General features: G+C 35.9%; 1 protein-coding gene across 1 annotated transcript; it reads left to right on the top strand.

Moving 5' to 3' along the window:
• Positions 1-248: 248 nt before the first annotated feature.
• Positions 249-25,050, top strand: hrasa (HRas proto-oncogene, GTPase a). The gene is made up of 6 exons (XM_026239702.1): positions 249-399; positions 14,394-14,535; positions 17,128-17,306; positions 20,788-20,947; positions 23,150-23,274; positions 24,356-25,050. Exons 2-5 carry the CDS (start codon positions 14,425-14,427, stop codon positions 23,267-23,269), a joined length of 570 nt encoding a protein of 189 aa, XP_026095487.1. The 5' UTR covers positions 249-399; positions 14,394-14,424; the 3' UTR covers positions 23,270-23,274; positions 24,356-25,050.
• Positions 25,051-25,062: the final 12 nt, after the last annotated feature.

Below are 25,062 nucleotides of genomic sequence, written 5' to 3'. Positions count from 1 at the left end.
GGATCCGTGTTCTAGCGGTGTTGATCGTCCAATCCGATTGGTTGTTGTGTTTTAGTAGTTGGGACGAAGCCTTGTGATTGGCTGTCGATCAGACTCTCAGGCGCTAAACGAGCCACTTTTCTGGAATCGGCGAAAGATACCGAGCAACGTCACCAGGATCTACTTAATATTTATAAGCTGAGCTTCTGCCGCAGTAGGATTGGTGATTGGGATGAAGGGGCGTGGCTGCGGTGATGTGGGGCTGGGCGTAGGCTGTACTGCGCGCGCGCACACACACACATACACACTACAGCGGAGCACATTGTTCACCCTGGACTGTCTTCTACATCTAATGCAATTCAGGGAAATCTCGAAAGAATCGAAATCTCCTGAAGAGTGACTGTATCCGGGGAATCAGAGGTGAAGTGATATTTTTTTTGTTATTAAAGCATAAATCGTTTGATTGCAATGTAATATCGTAAGGATACCAAGTGGAGCGACTCATAGTTGAAAGTATTGCTCACCTAAAACACATATTTATATTAATTTACACACACAGTTGGACGATATTTATGGTGATTATTGGTGCATTTTTATAAATGCATGGATAATGTTTACATTTGTGTGAACGATCAGTCATCGATGGTCCTTATGGATTCCAGTAATGTCCAGTCATTTTAATAATCAGCGTTTTATTTTAAACTATTTGATGAAAAAGAAAAAAAAAAATAGAAATCATATAGTATTCATTTAATTAGTTTATATTGTAGTTACCCAAACCTGTTTAAGCATGTAAACACTGAATCAGTTTACATTGAACCAGACTCAGCAATCGATACGACGGACCGTTGCTTCTTTTCCCGCCAGCTTGCCGTTGACGGAAAATATTTCACGTCTAACACTAAATGTAAACATGTTGTCTGTTGTCTTATTTGTTAGGTTTTAGTGACATACATGTGACCGTTACGAGCCTCTCTGTATAGACTCGGGTGACGCCCCGTAGTACCGGACGAACCATTGCGAATTCTACTATGACGAAGACGAGCTCATGCATATTAAGTAGTCCTTCCCAAGTTTGCGTCGCAACGGTCCAATTGAGAAGGACCGTTTGCTGAATTCTAATTAGTATCCGCTGACGTCGCTTGATATCGTGCCAATGGCAAAGGCTCCGCTTATGAATATTAAGATTCCTCAACATAGTAGGATTTGATGAAGAGCAGTGCGGAAGTTAAATTGTCTGATTTAACGCAGGTCAATAAAGTTAAGGTCGCTTAAGTACAAAAGTTTGATATTTTACTGCGCCTGTTGTTGATTGTTACAGCGTGTTTTGTGGATTTTCACTGTTTACAAAGTGAAAGGAAACATATGTTCTCCTGAAGTCTTAAAGACTGTTTAAGAAGATGTGAGTAGGTGCTGTCACATTATGAGACTAGGTTTTATCAATTAAAGGGGTCATGTGATGTTGCTAAAAATAACATTATTTGGTCTATTGGGTGTAATGAAATGTTTATGCAGTTTAAGGTTCAAAAAACATTTTCCACGTACTGTACATTATTGTTTCTACTCTATGCCCCTCCTTTCTGAAACGCATAGATTTTTACAAAGCTCATCGATCTGAAAAGCGAGGTGTGCTCTGATTGGCCAGCTATCCACTGCGTTGTGATTGGCCGAATGCCTCAAGCATGTGACGGAAATGTTATGCCCCTCACTATACTGTGAAGCTGTGTCCCAGTCAGAACACCAGCATGATGAGATAAAACCAATAAAACCCATTACAAATGAGTCATTTGTTGCATCCAGTGGGGACATAATTATTGATTATAATGTAATCAAGCCACGTAATCATAAAACCATGTCTGCATTAGTGATTGGAGAAACGACAAACAACGAGCGCTACTCTACACTGCTCAAAATTTGCGTTTGAATCATCAGTGGCAAATCCTTTAAATATGTAAATGAACATAGTAACTCTTTGACAGGATGAAACAGTTGACAGAGCTGTTCACGAGCTGCGCATGGACTGCTAATAGCGCCGCGCTCTCGTGCTGCTGTGGAGGGAGGAACTTCTGTAAACAAGAAATATGAGTCAGTGGATTACGTGAACAAGAGTCGTGCTCGAACGAACTATCACTAGTGCAATTTCATGTAGCCTATATTAAATATTTGGAATATATATTTTCATATTTTATTAGGGTCTTTGATAAGGTTACAATACGAAAGTCTAAGTAGCAACGCATCTTCTGTGATGTCCCCAATACGCGGGTCGGGGTGGGTAAAGAAATTTTACTTTATTTTCGGGCTGGGGAGGGCCAAATAATGTCATAAAAGCGGGACCCGCGGGTTGGAAAAAAACCCGACCCGCGCATCACTAGGCTTCATTTGCGAGCACAAGTGATACTGTTGCTGCCGGTCCACAACTTAAGATAATGATAACATCGAAAGCTCAGCTGAACAGCTGATCATAGCTGATACTTCCTCGTCATTGTGGAAAGCACAGTTCATGGTTGCATAGCAATGACAGACGCCACGGGAGCTCAAGCACTTGTGAAAAGGAGAAAGCATTTTTAGGCGCGATATGTGAATCCCTTTAGAGGAGTAACAATAATGTACATTAGGTGGAATATAATGTTTTGTTTTTAACCTTAAATGGCATAAACACAATGCATTACACCAAATACACAAAATCATGTTCTTAAAAAATAAATAAATAGATAGAAAAATAATAAAAATGACAAGCACCTAGTAAAATTACAAAAACTTAAATCAAAAATAAATTCTAAAACATTATTACATACTAGAATCGTATATGAATAATGTTGAAAAAACTGTGGCTAAAGGAAAACCAGTTTATGCTTTTTAAAATTATTATTTATTTGAGACATATTGTTGTATTAATGAATTATTACCGTGCAAGTGGGACTGGACAGTTAATCAAATTTCTAATCGCGATTACAATCACGGATTTCACAATTATGTAATTGTTCAAAGTGTTATTCTGTGTGCTTCACATGTTTTTTTTTCTTGCTACAGGTTATCTTAAATGTTTTTCCATCATTTTAATTTTAGTTTTAGTATAACATCATAATACCTTTCATATGTTTTACTATTTTCTTATTTAAAGAAGAAACAACTCTTGTCAATGTTTAGTTGACATTTGAGGCTTAATACCATAGAAAAGCAATACAAGTTTTCACAATTCAATGTAAATTGTGATAATCGTAATTAATAATCGCAATTACAAATTCAAAGGAATAATTGACAACTATGATTCTTGTCATAATTGTGCAGCCCTACCGTGTACAGTAATGTATTTCCCATGCAATCAGACAAACATTGTCTTGAAGTGTCTGCAGGGCAGGGCAGCACATTTAGGCTAGACAGATGTAATGATCTGGCCAGGGCTGGTTATTTTGGGGGATGATGTCAGTCTGGATCTGTTATGGTTCCTCAGTGTTCGATTCCCTCGTCTCCCTTGTGAGATTCCTTTTACTGTCCGAGCCGAACTGGAAATCACTTAGTCCTAGTCCTGTTGTAGGGTTGAGGCTTAGGGAAAATTGATACCTCAGATTCTGTTGAGAACATTTTCTTGTTCCCTAACATAATCTTTATCATTGTAAGATTTTTAATGAATCTAATTATCGAGATCACAATTAGGCAAATCATTTTCATTTCAAGTCCTAGGTATTAAATGCATGTCAGTAAAGCTCAGAGCTGATAGTGTCAGTAAGTTTATCCTGGGCTTCCAGAGAGACTATAGGGTTTCATATTGGCCGCTCATGGTGACAGGGTGTATGTATGCGACTCTAAAGCCTTGGCAGATCCCAGAGCTGATGTCTAGTTCTTGCTTTCAGCCTTGCCTGTAGTTTTTCAATGATAAATCACGGCACTTGCTGACGAGAGTAATGTTGCTGCTTTCCTAAGCAATCACACTTACCACATTCACCTGCCAGATTACCAAACGGGGAAAATTCCTTACACTTCCATTAAAAGAGGATTTCCACCCATTTTTTCACTAAACCTGCCAGGTTAAACCAGTTAAGACCAGTGTTGGATATCGTTTACTAAAACTATGAAAAAAGATTTATTTTTAGGGCTGGGTACCGAACTTTGATGCCTTTATGGTTTCAAACGAAAAACTTCGATACTATGAGTATGAAAAAGTTATTTATCTTTCAGTTCCAAAAGCCAAGTGGCCATTTTTTTTTGCCAAGCGGCTGTGTCTGTGTGAGCTTGTAGCATACGTGCATGTAAGGACCTAAATTCGCCGTGATTGGCTGTCCACCACCACGTGACGTGACGGGACGGGGAGGATTTCTGAAGATACTCGCAGTCACACAACACAAGTGTAGTTGTTTTTTCTCAAAACGTTTCCGTTAAATACAATGCCAAAATGTCTAAAGTGTGGCTACACTTTATAAAACTGTTTTTCCCTCCCTCCCTGTGTAGTTTGGTCTACTCCATTGCGTATCTTGAAACACGCCCCCTTTCACGTCTTCTAAAAAACAGAGAGAGAGAGACAGATCCGGTACAGCGAACTTCTCTGAGCAGCAGGCCACTGTATTGAGAGTGAGGAGTCACGTGCCGATTTGGGTTGATTTGGGAGGGGTTTCAGAGCTCTCTAATTTTTGCGCATTATGTCGGCGGAACAGAGACGGATCTACGAATATGAGAAAGAAATGAAGAAAGTAAAGCAATGCAAAAAGATAAGGAGAAGGAAAGGGGACCTTACAGAAACAAGCTCACACCAAGCACAAAACAGCGGTATTTGGAGAAGCTCTCAGGCATCCAAAATATCGACCCATACGAGCTCCTTGCAGCGGAATGGCACAGAGACCTGGACCAATTACCTCCATGCACACATATGGACATTGTGAATTATCTTGTTTACGATGTAAATCACCTTGCATTCACACTGTAAATGGCTTTAATCTAACCAGGACATTTACATCTTGTAATCACACATTTAACTACCCTAGCTAACCCAGAACTGGTTTGTCAACTTTGCAACCTGGTACAGTATGTGTCATTGGGTTAAAATCTAATTATAATTAAACATACACAGCTTTACCCTACATCAAAACATGTTGGAAAAGTTTGTGTACATTGAACATCTCGTTACAATCTAGTGTTTACAAAACAGTCGCAGTTATTTAAGTTACTTTGTCATTTTGGTAAAGAAGTGTCTGCTAAATGCAGTGTAACTTCAACACGCTAAAACGCATGTGAATAAACTTACCTTGGCCAGTAAAACGCTGTTTTCACCACCTGGAGGCTTGTAGATGGCCAAGTCCTGCACCCAGCCACAGAAGAAAACCTCGTAACTTTCCAAAGACTTGTGGCTTTTAAACTCCTTAATTGTGTAGTAACTTACTCCAAAAACTAGATAATTTACAATGTCCATATATGTGTGTGCATGGAGGTATGGTCCAGGTTTTTGTGCCACTCCGCTGCAGGGAGATCGTATGGGTCGATATTTTGGATGTCTGAGAGCTTCTCCGATTACCGCTGTTTTGCGCTTAGTGTAACCTAAAAAAAAACTGTATTCCATTGTTCCTATGTTTTCCATATGTATCGTGTGAGGTACTGCAGCAGTTTTTAACGCAGCAGTAACTTCTAGGCATGGTAAAACAGTGCAGAATTGCGAGAACCTACTACCGAGTTAACCATACATGTAAACAATCATCTTTCGCCGGCGGTGTCCTGCCAACATGGCGGAGAGGGAGCTATTGAGGGGAGGGGCTCTGTGCTATGACGCTAACTCCTCACTCTCAATACGGTCACTTAGAACATAACTGACTGTGTTTACGAGGATACTTGCAGAGACAAGTATTTTGATATAATTGTGTGTGTATGTGTTCATTCAGAAGTTACGATACGCGAAAGATGAATTCATTCTCTGTTCGCACATTGTCTGAAATGCTGCTCGCAGCGTGTGCTTTGAATGAGTGAGCGCAAGCTGCGAACGCAAGCCAATTGTTTATTGTTTATCTATTATTGAACATCTTGAATGAATAAAGACTTCAAGTTAATCTGTAAAGCACATAATGCTATAAGAGTTTATAAACTTCTATTTCATGCATGACTCATGGATCTGCTAACTGAATGCAAAGTGTGAGTTCTAGAAGAATTTTTGTGTCTTGATGAGCATGTATCGCTCACTAGGTGTCGCTAAATGAACAGCTGCTGTTCTTTTTTTTTTTTTTTTTTTTTAAACGGAGGATCAGTTGCCCTATTGGTTAAAATCCCAAAACTGTTTACTTTAATATTAAATTAATAAATTACATCAAAACAGGGGCGTTTGCGTTATGATGTGGTGGTCCCAGTCCGCCCCTGAATGGCGCATCCCTATCCAAAAAGCACAACCAGTTTTATTAATAATGTTATCCTGAGTGTTAGGGGTTACCAAAATTTGTTTGAATTAAGGTGAAAAATAAAAGTTTTGTGTTTAATGTTTTTGTGTTGATGTTGAAATGGATTTTAAAACATATGGTATTGAAAAAAGTATCGTTAGGAACTGGTATCTAAACTGAGTTATCGAAATTGGCACAGGATCGAAAGATTTATAAACAATACCCAGCCCTATTTATTTTAGGGCTGCAGCTATCGATTCTTTTTGTAATCGATTAATCGGCTAAATTTTTTTTGGTGTGTTTTTAAACAACCAAAACAAATAATGAATAACGAAAATGATGTGGCTGTGAAATGATCAAGCATTTGGTTTATTATTTCTAAACAAAAAAAAAAAAACCAGGTATTGATTCCAACTCCAACATTTGGCTCTAAAACTAAGACTATTTTAGGCTATACTCTCTTGCAATTGAACGTGAATATGTTTACTACTTAAAAACATCGAAGCTACACATATCTAGTCAGACCGCATCAAAACATTGCTACAAATACAGTATTGGTTTAAAATCAGCGAACATCAATGTATAGGCTTAGGCTACGTTACCTTGTTTCAGCGTGAAACAGCATGGACTGGATGTTTTCGGGTTCAGATACTGAATCATTGAAGTCGTACTGCTGTGGAATGCCAGGTCTACTTTGCAGAAGACACATTGCACCTTGTTCTCTTCATTTTTAAGAATGTAATGATCCCAAATTTTAGACATTCTCTGCCGTTTATGGACATCTCCGCCATCACAGCAACTAAATTCAAAATGTGTCACGCGTTATGATGTGCTACCTGAACATTGAACAACAGTCCGTGTGAATCAGATCCCAGCACATATAGTGTTCGTCATAGGAATTTAACGAGGCTTCGAGGCAGAGTTTTTGCCTTGAGGAATTTTTGTAATCGAGTAACTCAATGAATCATTTCAGCCCTAATTTATTTATTGAAATAAAGCAGAAATAAAATAAATTTAGGGATGTAAGAATACACAGTGTGGTTCAGTACACAATGCTGATCTCAAGATACGATACCCTCATGATATCTGAATAGAAATATTCATACTTTTAGAAATACAGAATTGTGTTATACATGTATGCTTGCACTCGGTCTCTGACTACATATATTTATTACTTTTTTTTAAATATTGCATTTCACAAAAAATAAGAATAATTTTTTTTGTATTTTTAGTAATTAATTTAATGTCTGATTTTCTGGGTTTGTCAAATTTAATACACCATTACCTTATCTGATATTAAATTAACTCTAGGCGTTTCTCAATGTCAAGGATACTTCCTTGGCAGGACTGGTCACTTCCTTCAGAGGCTAGGCGAGACTCCTCTTTAGCATTTGGGGAACACGTGAATGGAACAGGCTAGCAAGTGCACGTAATTGCGTCATTACGTCAGTGAAAAGGTCTGTTTGAATAATGGTATCCTTAAATTGGACAACTTAACTAGTTATTTATAAAAGAAATGCCGATGACGCAACCAAGCTAACAATTGTTAAATGACAGGTCCTGTTCAGTTAACCATTTGTATAATTTACAATATCAGTATGGTAGTAATTTGTACTGGCATTTAAACATTAAACTTATATTTACTAGTTATAACAAATGTTTGGTAACGTAAATAAAAAACGTTAACGCTCCGACTCCACTAACGTTCGACATTTTTTTAATTTTTGAACAAGATAGCAAAGCTGCGCGCATAGGATTGTGGGTGATTTGAGAGCGCGAAGAGCGCGAAGGATACACATATGCATCCTTTCCTGTGTATGGGATATTTTTCGAAAGAAGGACTCAGTCCTTGGTTGAAATTCCGAGGATCCTCGTCATTGGAACAGTCCTTCGACGGATGTCGATGACGTAGCATCCTCGAAATACTGGCTTCTGAGGATCCTTCCTTGACATTGAGAAACACCTCCTGTCTTAACTTGCTTTTTGTTTGAACCATACATGATACATATTGTTGCATATTTTTTGCTTTAATAAGTTGTGACAAGATATATTGTTACTAGTGGTCGACCGATATAGTTTTTTTTTTTTTTTTCACAGCTGATGCCGATATCTTGGAAAGCAGGGTGGCTGATATAAATTTACTTATTTCAAACAATATTTAAGAAATTAAAAATAATTAGAAATTGGATTAAAAAATAAAAGTGTAAAATAAACATACTTTATATGACAATGTATTTTCACAAATAAACAAGTATTTCATAAAAAGTCAACACTGTAACCAACATAGCACTAAGTAATTTGGGAAGTTTGTGTGCATTGGGATACACTAGACGCTGGCTGCAAAAGGGAGTCAGTCCCATAGACTCCCCATGTTAAAATGGCCAACTTTACAGCAGAAAATTTTTTTACAGCCAGGTAGAAAAAAAGATTTTGGTCTATATAGCTAATTTTGCCCTTCATGACAACTTTGAGGGGGGTGAATTTTTTTTATAACTCGGCCTCTTTAATTATATTAACCCTTAAAGTGCTGCATAATTAAGGGCGTGGCCACTTGAGTGACAGGTGGATTGCTGCTACTGTCACTGCCGTCGAGCTAAGTGGGCGTGGCTTGAGCAACCAGCTCCCGCCTCTTTGCCCAATTTCGATTATTCAGGAGTGACGTGTGGTGACACGCTGCCAAGATGGCGACAGCTGGCTCCGCCCACTTTTAGCTTCAAAACACTACACACTACATCCATGTTTTTTTATACAGTCTATGATTTAATATACATTCAAAGATTTTTCAAATTATGTAGATGTGTATTTGCTAAATGCTGACAGCAAACGAGACATGTCTGCTTTTCTATTACTAATAATATAAAAGCAATTGTTATATTACTTATTTGTATACATGTAATACCTTTGTTTAACCGTTTTGCCAGATTTTTAGACCGACTTCTATCTGTATTAGACAGAACTGTTAATGACGACAGTGAACAAGCGGGAGGATGTGAGAACTGAGTGAAAAATGCCAAATATTCGTATATTGGTTGACCACTAATTGTTAAAGGTTATGACAAACACCCGCTTACCCCCTTTGAAAGGTTTGGAGGAGCAAGCACATTTTTTAATATAACTGAGATTGGATTATTTTGAAAGAAGAAAGTCACACACATCTAGGATGCTTCGAGGGTGAGTAGAAATGGATGAACATTCATTCTTGGGTCTAAAATACTCTGGAAAAAAACACTTGTGTCAGGTTTAGAAACCGTACAGGACTACGGGACCTCATTGGGACTCTGTGAAAGCCCACGGTGCTTTGGCTCTGATTGTGAGTCTTGGAGAGCGTGGGATGGAGATTCCCTGATGGGACCTGCAGTCTTCTCTCTACTGATCCAATGTTCATCCCAAAAAACATGTCGCTCTGACAGAAGGTCCTAATCAAACTTTCATTGCCCTCTTTGTGTGTGTGTGTTACTCTTTCATCCTCCCCTCTCTGTGCCCCAGTTTAGTTGGAAGGCTTATTCAAATCATGGCCTAAATTTGGCCAAACATTGTTCATCCATGTTAAACTGAAACCGAAAGGGATGCTGTCACTCACCACAGGTTTTATAAAACTATTTATGAACATCAGCAGACATGATATGCTTTTCTGAGAATGACTATTGGACTTTAATTTAACTAGATGGTAAATCATTTTTTTTTTACACAAATTATGACATATTTACTTTATTAATAACAGTTTATTAGAGCATGCTATTTTAATTGAAATATTATTTTTTGTAGTCATTTCATTGAATTGTAATCAAATGTAATGTAAAGGTAACAGTGAAACAACTTTTCTTGTGATGTAACCAAATGCATGAGGGTATAACAAAAAATATTTATTTTTTATATATATATATATATATATATATATATATATATATATATATATATATATATATATAGAATACTTTGCGCAATTCACTCAAATTAAGATTTCCTGAAGTCCCATGCCATGATCAAGTGTATTTTAGTATATTTTTTTTAATTTGAATCAACTTTTAATTTATTTTATTTAAATATCTGAAGATTTTCTGCCTTTCATGTTCATTTTAGTTAAAGTTCTAGTTATTATTATTATTATTATTTTTATTATTTCATTTTTATTATAATTTTTTGTTGTCTTTAAGCATTTTTTTTTTTCAGTTTTATTTAATATAATTTTTTTTTTTTATTTTTTTTTTTTTTAGTTTATTTCAAATAACCCTGGTCCCACCCAACATTATTTCCAGGTGAATATTCTGTTTCACTCAGAAATATGTCTCATTATGAAAGGTAAGTTTAATGTGAATGTTGTCTCACTTATTTAAAACCATTTTTTTTTTTTTTTTTTACTATTTTTATATTATTATTATTTTATATTATATATATTACTACTTAAATCTTACATTTTTCTGTTGCATTTTCCCCAGTGCTTTGTTTGGCTTTCAAGGATTTAAGGCAGTCATACATAATGAATGAACTCCCTGCCCTTTGCCTTTAATAGCTCAGTCGTGTGTGTGTGTGTGTGTTTGTAGAGTTACTCATTAATCATCCAGTACTCACAGATACACTGTTCTGGACATAAGTCTCAGTCTCAATAGTACCAAGAAATGTAGTGTTTTCATGAACCATTAATGCTGCAGACGCACCTCTGCCGATCCTGAGCTGTGCTTACAGTCCAGTGAAGACAAATAGATATCTAATAATAAAACTCCACTCCCTGGCCCTAATATAGTCTGTCTGGTGATGTGCTGTTTTAGATGCTCACCACTGTTGTGTGTTAAAGTGCACCTTGTAGTGTGTTATGTGACATGAGGCAGGGTCGACGACGAATAAGTGTGTCCACAATAAAGAAAAAAACTAATTTAAACACATGTACAAAGTTTTTAGACTACAATTTTTTTATGATTAACGATATTTGTTATACTACATAATAACAACCTTAAAAAAACATAATTGAAAATAGTTTGATCTTTTTATTTTTTAGCTTAATTAAATGTGCAGAATGCCACGACCCGCACTCAATAAGTATGAGGATATTTATGAATAACGTTCATGAAGTCATCATTAACTCATTTACCTGAATGGCTTTATTTCCTCTGTGGAACAAAAACAAATATATTTTAAGAATGTTTTTTTTCTTCTACCCCACTGACTTTCACAGAAGAAAAAGTCATAACGGTTTGGAATGACATGGGGGTGAAGTAATTGAGTGAACTGTCCCTTTAAGAGATTGCAATGTGTGTTAAGAGTTTCATTTTCAACAAATGTAATTTGTGGCCCTGTTTTATAAAATGTTAGTTAAATCGAGGCAACATTGTACTAATTTGGTCTCCTTGTTTAGTAAAATTAGGGCTACAATTTTACTAGAATAAGGGTATGAATGGAAAAATTGTGGGAATGTATGCTTGATTTTTGACTTAACCCCCCCCCCCCCCAACTCTCGCATGTCATGTGGGGCAGAAATAACTAACTAAAACAAGTCACATTACGAAATAGTAGACACTGATTTGCATTTCTCAGGAGCTGATTCTTCTTTGGAAACCCAGTTGTGATGAAACCACAGGACACCACACAAAACAACATCAACCACCCGAAACCTACCAGCCATAACAAAATAACCAATGAGGGACGCTTGCTGGATCACATTTAGAGTTAATGTCGTTTTAGACCATGTTGAAACTTGAACCGAAACTCACCAAATGATCATTTTTCAGATTAAAGCTCAGTGCACTGCAAGCTCGGGTCTTATTTCAAGTGCCAGAATGCTTTTCATATTTCATAGTTTATCTTCCTTGCAGTTCTGTGCGGGTTTGGTCACTGAATACTAAACAGTGAAACATGAAAAAGCATTCCAGATTTCTGTAGGAGAGATTCTCCAAGTCTCTTGGTCTTGGTGTTTACACGACACCATTTTCAACAAAAAACTGAATCATTTTTATGTCTTTTGGCCATTCTTTTATACAAAATCAGCGTATTCCTACAAAAAATTAACCATAGTTTCCCTGACAGCACACGCACATCACAGAGACGTCTATTTGACATCTGCATTACATCTACAAGACATATTTTTTGGTGTTCGCTCATCTGATAGAGAAAGTCCTATAGACGTATTGCAGATGTTTAGAAGATGTCTTAAAGATGTTTATGATTTTAGAATATATGTTATTTGTATTATGTTTGAATGTGTGTTATTTTGTAGTTATTTTTAGTAAAATCATTGTTAATTAGGGCAGGATGATATGGATAGAAATCATGTGAAAGTAAAAATCATAACAACCTCATCTTTATAGGTTAATATGAAAATATTCTGACTGTTTGAGTTGGTAGATTATTAAAATTAACTGTTGGTCATCTATAGTATCACACAATTAGATCATGATAACTAAAGGTAAAACCACACATATCACTGCAATACTATGGTAAAATGTAACTGTGGGGGGATAAATACATATGCACAATATGCAAAAATGCTATAGCTAGATAACAATCTTTACTCCTTTAATACATTTAATACATGTCTACATTAATAATAAAATAAAATTCCATATTAAAATCTGACGTTTCTGCCACAATACCATGGTGCTGTTAGTGTTCCTACAGTAAATCCATGGAAAAGCCTTCTAATGGGATTCTGTTTTGTACTGCTTTTGGCGTGTAGACATTGTATTGAACATTTAAAATAAATTGTGATCAATTATTGTAAACGTGTTATCACCAAGCCCTAATTTCCATAAGGTTTGAGTGGCCTGAAACGGATTTCAAAGTACAAGCTTTTGTAAAGTATATCATTATCGTCTCCATGTAAGCTACAAAATCATTGATTTGTGAAAACTCTGATGTTATGCGCATGTGTAATACGTGATCAGTCTATAGGAATACACATGTGGGCAGATGTTAATATTTCTGTACATAAGTGACATCGCCAATTACTGGCCTGGTTTGCATAAAGCGGCATAAAACGTTTTTAGTCTTTTTCAATTTGGAAAATTGTGAACAGGGATCATTTTGACAACATTGTTGTCTATACGTAAAACTTTTTATACGTAAAAGAGTTTTTCATATTTAGTACATGATTGTCTTGTAAACGTACCTTCATGCACTCCTTAAGACTGAGCCGAACTGTAGTTCTGACCACAAAAGATCGCGATACTGTTTGCGAATGTTCGTTGCAACTATGGTTTCGTAAAACATCAAATCATTTAGCTTTGTTTCCAAAGAGGGGACTTGCAATAGTTGGCTAACAATGGCTGTAGGAAACATCCTAGATTGGCTGGTAAGCTTATAACGATTTCACACTGTACGATTTTAGCTCCGATTTTTACTTGCCGACAGGTTTTGTGAAAACGTAGACAATGCCAAAATCATTGGCAAATCGGTACATACAGGTAACAATCACACAGTGTAAAGGATCAAAGACGCGATCTGAGATGATCACAGACACCCATGAAATATTTTGCATTCTTAATAGTATCTGGACCTGTCTGCGACTCAAAATCCTGCTGTGCGAAATGAGTTCTGACTGAAAAATAAACAACAGTGATCCAGTGACTTTAAAAATCGTGCAGTGTTAACTTGGCATTGGTGAACCAGTACACAAGACAAAAAAATTGGTGCGCTGCGTTGTTTATCATTTGTATATTCACAGTCCTTTATGAGTGACCCATACAAACTGCTGCCACCTACTGGTATGGAGAGGAGTTTCCTCTCACGCAGGTGCAGAATGTACATGCATTGTTCACTGTAGTCTTTGTGTTGTGTTCAAACATATCTATTTGTCCGAGATGTAGGTGACTTCAATCGGACTTCGTCGCTGCTAGTTCTTTAAAGTCGGCTTGCTGTATCTGGTCCTTAATATTGATGAATAACCACAGAAGAGGCACCAAAATGAACCAGCTTGTAATAATCTGCAGGCTTTAGTTAAAATGTAAAATATTTAGTCAAATAGTCAACGATTTGGAAGTGAGACCGTAAGACTTTAGACATCTCATTTGCTAATTTCAACAAAGCAGTGCTGGAGGTTTGTCTGTATTGATGGTGCTGCTGGTTTCTCCTCAGGTGTGGAGAGAGGTTGAAGAGGAGTGAAGGAATGACTGAATATAAGCTGGTGGTGGTGGGCGCTGGAGGCGTGGGCAAGAGCGCTCTCACCATCCAACTCATCCAGAACCACTTTGTGGATGAATACGACCCCACTATAGAGGTAATGTTTGTGTGTTCATTGAGTGATCTCAGCCAGTAATATATATGGTTTATCAGCTATATATAAAATATCATCAGGCCCCTGCGGAAGATATCAGTACATAATCAATAACTGCACTTTGTGTTTGTGTTTTCAACTGCAGCTGTTAGATAATAAGTGATTTTTTTTTTTGCCAATTTCTATTTACCGCTTTTGTTGACTGTAATTGAACAAATCACGAAATATGATCATACTAATGATAATTAGAAACTGTAACATCATACAAATAGTATAGTTGTCTATCGTATATCATTGGGAAGGTCAGCAATGCTGTAGCAGCTAGTTAGAGTATTTTTTGTCCATACAGTGGTAGTTAATGGGTCTAATATTCAGTGAAATATCTTCTTTATTCTAGCTAAATTATTGTATTGGATTATTAATAGCTATACATTGAGTCATCATCTTTTTTTCCCATTTGGTGACGGATGGCAGCTGGGATTAATGTGCAGTGCTGCCACCTACTGTGTTGGAGTGTCAACCAGATTTCTTACTGGTGTAATATTAACATGACATCAGTATTTTACTTTTTAAATCCCATGGTAATTATCGGCAATATTGCAACTCCCCTCATCCACAATATGTCATGCTTTCTTGTAGAAATATCTTGTCAAGATAATTTTTTTTTTAACTCTTTACAATAGGCTTTTATTCATTAACATTGCTGTATTGCAGTAGTTAGCATGAATGATCTACTTCTGAAGCATTTATTCATCTTCATTTAAATTTTAACTTTGTCAAAATTCATCAAATATCTATTTATATTATTTAATGGAACTGAGGTAATATGAACTAACCATGAACAGTTGTATTTGTATTGGCTAAGATTAACAAAGATTAATAAATACTGTAAAAATTGAATTGTTTATTGTTAGTTAATGCATTAACTAATGGAAATTTATTGTAAAGAGTTACAGAGATTTCAGAGGTCAGTATAATACTGATAACTTTCACAATGCCAATGAACAAACTTTCTTCATTTAATGAAAGCAATGAAATGTAGCCTACATTGTGTTTCTCATTAAGGTAATCATTGCCTATAATTAAAGGAATGGTTCACCAAAAAACATTCAAATTTGCTGAAAATGTACCCCCCCTTAGGCCATCCAAGATGTAGATGAGTTTGTTTCTTCATCAGATTTGGAGAAATGTATCATTGCATCACTTGTTCAGCAGTGGATCCTCTGCAGTGAATGGGTGCCATCAGAATGAGAGTCCAAACAGCTGATAAAAACATCACAATAATCCTCAAGTAATCCACTCCAGTCCAGTCCATCAGTTAATGTAGTGAAGAGAAAACCTGCAATCCATCTGGGCGTTTTTAACTTCAAACCATTTTTTCAAACCAGTCCTCTCTTCATAATATTGCTTACTCCATTAAAAAATTCACCTTGCCTGAACCAGGAGAGAAATCTGCACAGATCAAGCACCGTTTGCAAGCAAAACGGACAATTCAAAACAATTCTGCACTACTATATCAATGGATTTTGATGTGAAGGGACATCAGTGGATGGCCTTTTTCACTGGAAGAAGTGTTATAAATGGATTGTGGACTCATATTTTGGCCGGAAGCAAAGTTTAACAAAGTTAAAATGCCTTAATGATGGATTGATGGAGGCTTTTCGCTTCACATGGTGTGGTGTGGATTACTTGAGGATTATTGTGATGTTCTTATCAGCTGTTTGGACTCTCATTCTGACGGTACCCATTCACTGCAGAGGATCCACTGGTGAGCAAGTGATGCTAAATTTCTCCAAATAATGGCCTGAGAGAGAGTAAATTTTCAGCAAATTTTCATTTTAGGGTGAACTATTCCTATATGTTAGTTAAGGTTGCAAAGGGGTCGACTGGAAAATTTCTGGAGACTTTACAAAAATCCCTGGAATATCCAAAAAAAAAAAAAACCTGGAAAGTTTTCAAAATTTCTGGAATGTTTTAGGAAATTTACCGGAAATGTTCCACCTTTTTATAAGCCTAATGTTAGTTAACTAATGGAACCTTGTGCTTGATTTGACTCTGGTACATCCTTAGTTTTCTTGTACTGTACATTATGCTTCATTATATTGACCAGTGGTCCCTCTCTTCACTATATCTCACATCAGCACTGGGCAATGAATCAAATCTGACCCTAGCATTCATTCATTCAGTCTGTGTGTTTCTTAGCACACTCAGAGTCAAATAAACCGCACAAGTTTTGTGTGTGCGCTTCCACACGTCCCTCACGCTCTCTCTGTCCTCTTTTCCCGCCACACCCATCTCTGGACAAACAATGATCTTTTTATGGCCGAGTCGCTGTGCGCTAACACACACGAGCACAGAGATGCGTGTTTATGTGTCAGGACACAACTCAACCTTCTCTACTGCCCGTTTGCTGCTTTGATCCACGTCGTTTTTTGTCCCCAAAGTCCTTTATTCGGCACATTATAAGAAAAGCAATTTTAAAGACATCATATCATGTCCATGTGTGTGAAATAACTAACGATTGTTGGCTGTTGGGTAAGAAATAAACAAGAAACGGTGAGTTTGGCGTTGATTTGGCTGGGCGTCTCTCTCCAGGACTCCTACAGGAAGCAGGTGGTGATTGACGGAGAGACGTGTCTCCTGGACATCTTAGACACTGCAGGTCAGGAGGAGTACAGCGCCATGAGGGACCAGTACATGAGGACAGGAGAGGGCTTCCTCTGTGTCTTCGCCATCAATAACACCAAGTCCTTTGAGGACATTCATCAATACAGGTGTGTGTGTGTGTGTGTGTGTGTGTGTTTGAAAATCAGCTGTCTAGCCCTCAAAATAACTCTTCAATAACCCTCACTGTCCAACCCACATTTAAACCATAAATGTTTTAGACATGTTTTAGTGTTATTCAGGCCAAGAGCTGAAGGTGTCGTGTTCAACTGTAAATCACAGAAAGTGGCGTCTAGCGTGAGCCGAAATCACGTTAGCATTGATTCTGATGCCCACTATCAGCTCTTAGTGTTATTTATCAGCACGTTTGATGAAACAACAGAAACACAACTTGGATTACCCCCGTCGGATCCTTAAATTGCATTATGACTGAGCATCTGTCACAAAATATTCAGTAGTTGTGCCTGAAAGGACGGCAGAAAGAGAGATGGGGGATGAAATCGATCACTCATTTAGACTAAAGGAGAGCGGGAGAGAGAGAGAGGGAGAGAGAGAGCTTTCAAGGACATGAAAGGAGAAGGGAAAAAAATATAACTGGATTATATCAATCCATTTGTTGTTTGTGGGTAATGGATTTTTAATACATGAAGTAGTACAGTACAAGACGGGAACAGTAATGCACTGTTTAATATCAGCCGTAGGTGGCAGTTCAGTACAATAATCAGTTTGCATCATATACACTATCAGTCAAAAGTTTAGAATAAGGCACAAATTAAACACAAAATAATCATATAAGAATGATTTCTGAAGGATCATGTGACACTGAAGATTAGGGGTGTGTAACGAATCAGCTCAAAGGGGAAATATGAACAATCAATCAGACCAATGAGTAATCATAAATATTTAGATCCGCTGTAAGTTTTTACTTGACCTCTCAGTGTCAGCTATCTGTCAATTCTAAGAACATTCATTTCCTGGTTAAGGAAAATAACTTTCAACATATAATATACACTCTCATTTAGATCATGAAAATACGAACTCATAGATACCAAACATCATATAGATGAAGTTATATTAACTAGTGATCAATCATAAGCATATATAAAACATAAATTACACAAAACACAATATACATGAACAGTAACAGCATACACAATGCCCTAAAGTATATGTGAATTCATTCAAAGAAAGGTTTTTCTATGGATTAATTAGGGAAGAGTCCATTTTTATGTGCATTATGTGTCTGTTTCTGAGAGACTTGAGTGAAGAGTTGCTTGGACACATTTTTGGCCGTGGTTAACTTAGTGTTATCAGATATTGGGCCTTTGGATTCTGTCCATTTTGAGGTGAAAGCTTCCTTTTGGGGGAACGGTCCATAGACCCTTTGGTTAGATGAGGAGGCGTTAGATATTATTTGTTAAATGTAACAAACATTTGTGTGTCTGATCGATCCAAATGCCACAGGTGTAAGAAAGTATCGATACACGGGAGTATCGCGATATTTTGTTTGCCGATACTGTATCGATTCTCAAAAATGGAATATCGATATTTGAAAAAATAAAATAAAAATCAAACAAGATTCATGGCAGTTGTTTCGTTTTGAGTTCACATACTGACCGTTAGTTGGCAGTCTTCATCGATGAGAGTAACGGGAAATACTAGCATTCGAGCACGCCACTAATGTTAGCATTAATATTGCTATTCGCTGCTAGTAATGGAGGATGAAAGAATTGTCCCTGTTCCTGATTCAGTGTACAAAGCTGAAGTGTGCCGTCATTTGGGTTTTTTAGTAACGTCCTATGCTGGACTTTGGCGAGCGCCCCCCCCCCGGTGTGTGAAGAGGGGCTTGCGCGGGGCAGGTCAAGGTGGGCTGTAGGGTCGCCCCGCGGCTGCAGCTTTCTTTAATTTTGGGGGCGTTTTGTGCAGTTGGTGTGGTGCTTGCTTCGCGGTTTCTTTGATTCTACGCAGACCATAAATACAAAATGAAAAACCTGTGAAATCCACATGGAAAGGTTCAACATCTGTATTTATTTTATTGTTTTACAATTGTTTTGTTTTCTTTAGGAATCCTGTTAGCACTTTTTTATTGGTATTAAGCAGATGTAATTTTTTAGCTTAGAAACTATTGCAGTAGATAACAAATATCTGATGGGCGTCCTCTTAGCAGCCAGTAAGAAGGCAATCACTCGCAAATGGTTGCAACAAGAGAGACCGACATTAGATGACTGGATAGATGTGACTATAGAGATTTAAATGATGGAAAAGATTACCTTTTTTGTTAACTTAAAGAGAGATGTTTTTCTGGAAAAGTGGAGGAATTGGGTTGCATATGTATCCGAAAGAAGATCAGATTTTGCTTCTATACTTAAATAGATCAAGATTAATATATAATATATATGGTAAAAATATATGTTTGTATGTGTATGTAATAATCATTTCCATAAGTTATTTGAGAATAGAATAAGTCATCTGAGGTTGTCAAGGATTGAGTTTAAATAAGACACATGTTTTTTCCCTGGATGTATATAGTTTCTATTTTTATTTTTATTTATTTATTTTCTTTTTTTTTCATTATTGTTTTTTTTTATTTTTTTTTATTTATTTTTTTATTTTTTTGTTCTACTTATAAAAAAATCGTAAAAAAGGAAAATAAATTATATTTTGATTATTTGATTATTTGATTATTTGATTATATATTGTCAGATTCTTGGCAGTACACCGCCCTACTGAAGACTGGAGTAATGATGCTGAAAATTCAGCTTTAATCACAGGAATAAATAACATTTTACAATCTATGTTTAAAAAGAAGATTTAGAAAATTATTCTGTGTAGAGACTTATGTGTCTGGATGATATATTGTCGTCTGATTCATTTTACATTTATGCAGACACTTTTGATACAAATTGATGTAGATTTTACCAGTTTAAAAATTAGCTGGGATTCGAACCCATGACCTTGGCGGTGCTAGCGCAATGATCTATAGCTTCAGAAACACATGAAAGATGGCAGACTGACCATCATAGAACCACAAGACGCATGGATGACTCAACCCACAACTGATTTCAGTAGAATGTGGTGTTAGCTTGTTAGCTATGCTAACTACATGATAAATGCTAAAATTTCAAAATTATTTACCAAACTCATATTTCAATAATATATTGCAAATCAGGTCTCAAATTTGACATAAATGGTGTCATATATGTTGTTTTTACCTTCAAATTATGCATCGATGCGTGTGGAGTGTAGAGCAAAAGATGAGCAAAAGTTTTGTCGTCTGCTTTTTTTGTTGCCTTCTCATGCAATCTGAAACTTCCTGTGTCCCACTTCTGAAGTTATAATTATTAAATAAGTTATATTTATAATCCTCTTCATCAAACTGACCTCATCAGAGAAAGAGTGCCTTTCACGAGCGAATACAAATGTGTTTGATTAAAGATTAAAGAGACATGGAGTAACTTGAACTGATTAATTTTTTCAACTCAAGATTAGCAGTGTTTGTTAAAAGAGTCAATAATGAAATCATGTTTTTCCACATTTTGTCTGGGATCCAATGTCTGGGTGTGTTTGACCTTGTCTTGTGTTGGTGCTCAGGGAACAGATCAAGCGGGTGAAGGACTCGGATGACGTGCCCATGGTGCTGGTGGGTAACAAGTGTGACCTCCCGACCCGGACGGTGGACACACGGCAAGCGCAGGAGCTCGCCCGCAGCTACGGGATCCCCTTCATCGAGACCTCCGCCAAAACACGACAGGTCAGTCAGTGGGAGGATATCTGTCAGGCTTTTAAAGATAAGAGTTATGTATTTATTTATTTATTTAGTCATTTACGTCATTTGATTTCTTTCTTTCTTTCTTTATTTATTTATTAGAGCAAAACTAGTCAGTGTCCAACATCAAAATTTCTAAAAGTATACTCATCTGAGTAAAATATATACAAAATAACTGAACCACCTACAATACAGTATTTTTTTTTTGTATTTTATGTTTTGCTTTGCCTTCCTTTCTTTTCTTTTAGCTGTGTTTTATGTTTTTTAGTTTTTGCTTTTATTTTTTTTATTTTTTTTATTTTATTTTTTTTTTGCTTTGCTTTTGTGTTTTTTATTATTATTTTTAATTATTTATTTATATAGTCATTTATTTCATTTTATTTATTTTATTTGTTTTGTGTGCTTTTTTGCTTTGTGTTTTAGTTTTTTTTGCTTTGTTTTGTGTTTTTTATTATTATTTTTATTTATTTAATCATTTATTTATTTGTCATTTTATTTAATTATTGCTTTGTTTTGTGTGCTTTTTTGCTTTTGTGTTTTAGTTTTTTGCTTTGTTTTGTGACTTAATTATTTTTATTTATTTATTTATTTATTTATTGCTATTTGATTTTGTTTTGTGCAGAAAAATACTAATACTAAATACAAAAAATAAAAATAAAAATACTCATGATTTATTAAAATCGGTAATCGATGCAAATATTTCAAGCCTTCTGAATTCCTACCACAGCTTTGTGTGATAAATGCACTGAAATTAGGGCCATTATTCAGTGAAAATCTCAACAAATGCAGATACAGTTTTCACAGTCAGCAGTTATGCTAAACTTCATTTTAGCTAAAATGTTTGTTCACGTGTTTTCGGGCCTATTCACACGTCCAGTGTTCTTGCATTAAAATCAGTTGGCATTAATAATAATAATAATAATAACAATAATAATAATAATAAACACTTTTTATTTTTATTTTATTTTACAGCACAGTATTGATAGAAGAAACAAAGCTTTTTAAAACTTTAAATCAGTTGAACCAGTTGCTTTACAAAATGATTTATGTTTTCGCTCTAAACACCACATGCTGGTGTAAAAACATTGTTTACAAACAAATCATCTAATACCATTTACTACGAAGTGTCTGTACAATGTGTTATTAGTTTGAAGGGCTTTTTTTATGGAGATTTTGTCTAAACAGGCCAATAAGAGTCTTTTAACTTCTCTTTCGTTTTAATATATTTCATAAATGTCTCATTAAAAGTGTCTACACATGTATAAATTTGATCTGAGATCAGGTAAATACCACAGACACTGGGTTCACAGAGATCCTCGCGCCGAACCACTGAAATATATATATATATATATATATATATATATATATATATATATATATATATATATATATTAAATCTAATCAATGATTCTGAAAAATAAAACTAACATTTTATTAACATTGAGGTACTATTTTTTTTTATATTTTGAATTTTTTTAATTTATTTTTATTTTTTTTGCTTTTTTAGTTTTAAATATTATTATTATTAAAATTGTAATAGAATAAAAATGAGAAATGTTGCTTTCGCAGTTAGCTGACATAAAATTTTAATTCATTTTTTTTAATTTTTTTATTTAACATTTTATTGTAGGTAACGTTATTTTATGGAAAAATTATTCACATTTTTATTTATTTATTTGATATAGTTCTAGTTAACTATAATAATCCTGCCTCAAACTAGAAATAACACGCATTGCAAAACAATATTTTTGTGAAGGAGACAAGTTGTGCATTTAATTGTGTCATTTTGTCTGAATGTAAAGTCTCATATTTAAAAAGATGTGTGTGAAATGAAGTACTGTGCATAAGTGCTGATTGTTTCTTGAAGATTTTACAGTTTGTAGCTTTTCAAGGACAACATTTATGATGGATCTATACCTTGGCTTTCTGAGTCTAGAGTCACTCACTCAGGCTGTATTGAATAACACTGCAGGAAATGACTCACTGCCGCTTTGTGTTTTCCCCATCTGATGAGAACTGTGAGAAAAAGACACCCAGTAATTTACCACACATTACTCTAGTATGTCTGTCACTTTCGTGTGTTGTCATCACCAGTGCTATTCACAGACCTGTTACACATCTGTGAGATGTGAGAAGTTTCTGGGATCTGTTGATAGCATGCGCACTGGTTGTGTGGTGTGTGTGCAGGGTGTGGAGGATGCGTTTTACACGCTGGTGCGAGAGATCCGTCAGCACAAGATGAGGAAGCTGAACCCGCCGGACGAGAGCGGACAGGACTGCATGAGCTGCCGCTGCGTCGTGTCCTGATCCAGGTGCCAGAACACACCTCACGACAGGACACAACACACAGAAGGACTGTGTGAAACTGCACAACACTAAATAAACCGCAAATCACCAGTAGAAATTACAGAACTGATGAGAAATGCTGATTGCATGGTGGGATTTGTGTACACCACCGTTCATGCTTTTATGTTTTTTAAAGTCTCTTCTGCTCAACAAGCCTGCATTCATTTGATCAAAAACACAGTAAAAACTGTAATAATGTCAAATATTATTACAATTTAACTGTTTTCTACTTGAATGCATGTTAAAAATGTAATTTATTCCGTGATGCAAAGCTGCATTTTCAGCATCATTACTGATTTGCTGCTCAAGAAACATTTCTGTGTATTATTGGACAAATAGACAGTTCAAAAGAGCCTATTTAATGCCTCCTTGCTGAAGAAATGTATACTTTTATTAAAAATAAAACATTTTACTGACCAGAAACTTTTTTTTATTGGTAGTATACTTCACCTCAAAAATTATATACATTTTAAAATATATATAACATTTTTAAATATTAATTATATTATTCTATTTATGTGTTAATTGAAATTAATTAAAATTAAATATTCGTAACAACAACAACAACAATAATAATTATTATTATTATTATATAGTCATTGGGGAAAAAATGGTTTTCCTTTTTTTTGTCTTTAACATGACTATAATACACACACACACACATATATATGTGTGTGTGTGTGTGTGTGTGTTTATGTATTAATAATAAAATAATAAATAATAACAATAATAATAATATAATTATACAGAAATTGGTATGACAATAACCAACACAATGTTAATAAACATATTAATGAATACGTTCATATTGTAAATATTAACATATGTTTTTACATTATAATTGTGTTTTTTGTACTGACTTTAATCTATTAATAATAATAATAAAAATAAAAAAACAGTCACATTATGATATTTTTTTTTACCATTTCGTTAATGAGAATTGATAACGAAATGCCACAAATTTTAATGGTACAAAAATCCAAAACATAATATTTCTTTTCGTTTGCAGTGATCTGCAGTAATCACTTCCTGTTTTCTGGTCCTCAGCTGACAGGTGTGTGTTGGGAGGAGTTTACCCACAGTTCCGTGCGGCAGACTGGACCAGAGAGGGAAGACATAGCGTCTCATCATCTGAACGCGACTTTTTAACAAAAAGCGAGTGAGGCCTCCTGCGTAACAGACATTTGCGACAGGAAGCGGTCTTGCGTTGACCCCTGGATGACCTCTCTGGACGTCCACGTCTGCCTGATAAACACCACTAATGACTTACTCCTTTCTCTTCTTTATTTGTAACCCCAGTCTGCTAACGCTGGGCGCCTCTGTGGATTTCTGCTAAATTATTGTTCTTGAAGTCTCAACACTGGTTTTAAACGGACTCGGCACGTCACACGACCTCAGCGTCACACACAAACCTTCCTCAGCTCCGACGGAAAAGACTGGACACTAGTGACCTCATCCCACGACCCCCGTCCCGCCTCAGTCGCACCTCATGGAAAGCATATATGTATGTACATTGTATGTCGAAAAGAGCGGTAACCGTGTAGAAATAATCAGGAGTGTTTTTTGTTTAACGTGCAGGTTGTCTTAACATAACGTTTGTGAGTAGGGCTTTGTGGAAATCAAACGGGAGCATTAGTTCTGTGTGCTGGTAAATGTGTATGTTATAAACGAACGTTACCTTTAGAAAATTAAACGGGCTGACTGAATTTTCCTAAATAAAAACTGTTAAGTTGTTTGAGGAAGCTTTGTGTTTG

Source organism: Carassius auratus, chromosome 50, assembly GCF_003368295.1.
Source record: "Carassius auratus strain Wakin chromosome 50, ASM336829v1, whole genome shotgun sequence".
NCBI classification, from domain to species: domain Eukaryota; kingdom Metazoa; phylum Chordata; class Actinopteri; order Cypriniformes; family Cyprinidae; genus Carassius; species Carassius auratus.
The sequence above is the reverse complement of the archived record's forward strand: the minus strand, read 5'-3'. Positions and strand labels throughout refer to the sequence as shown.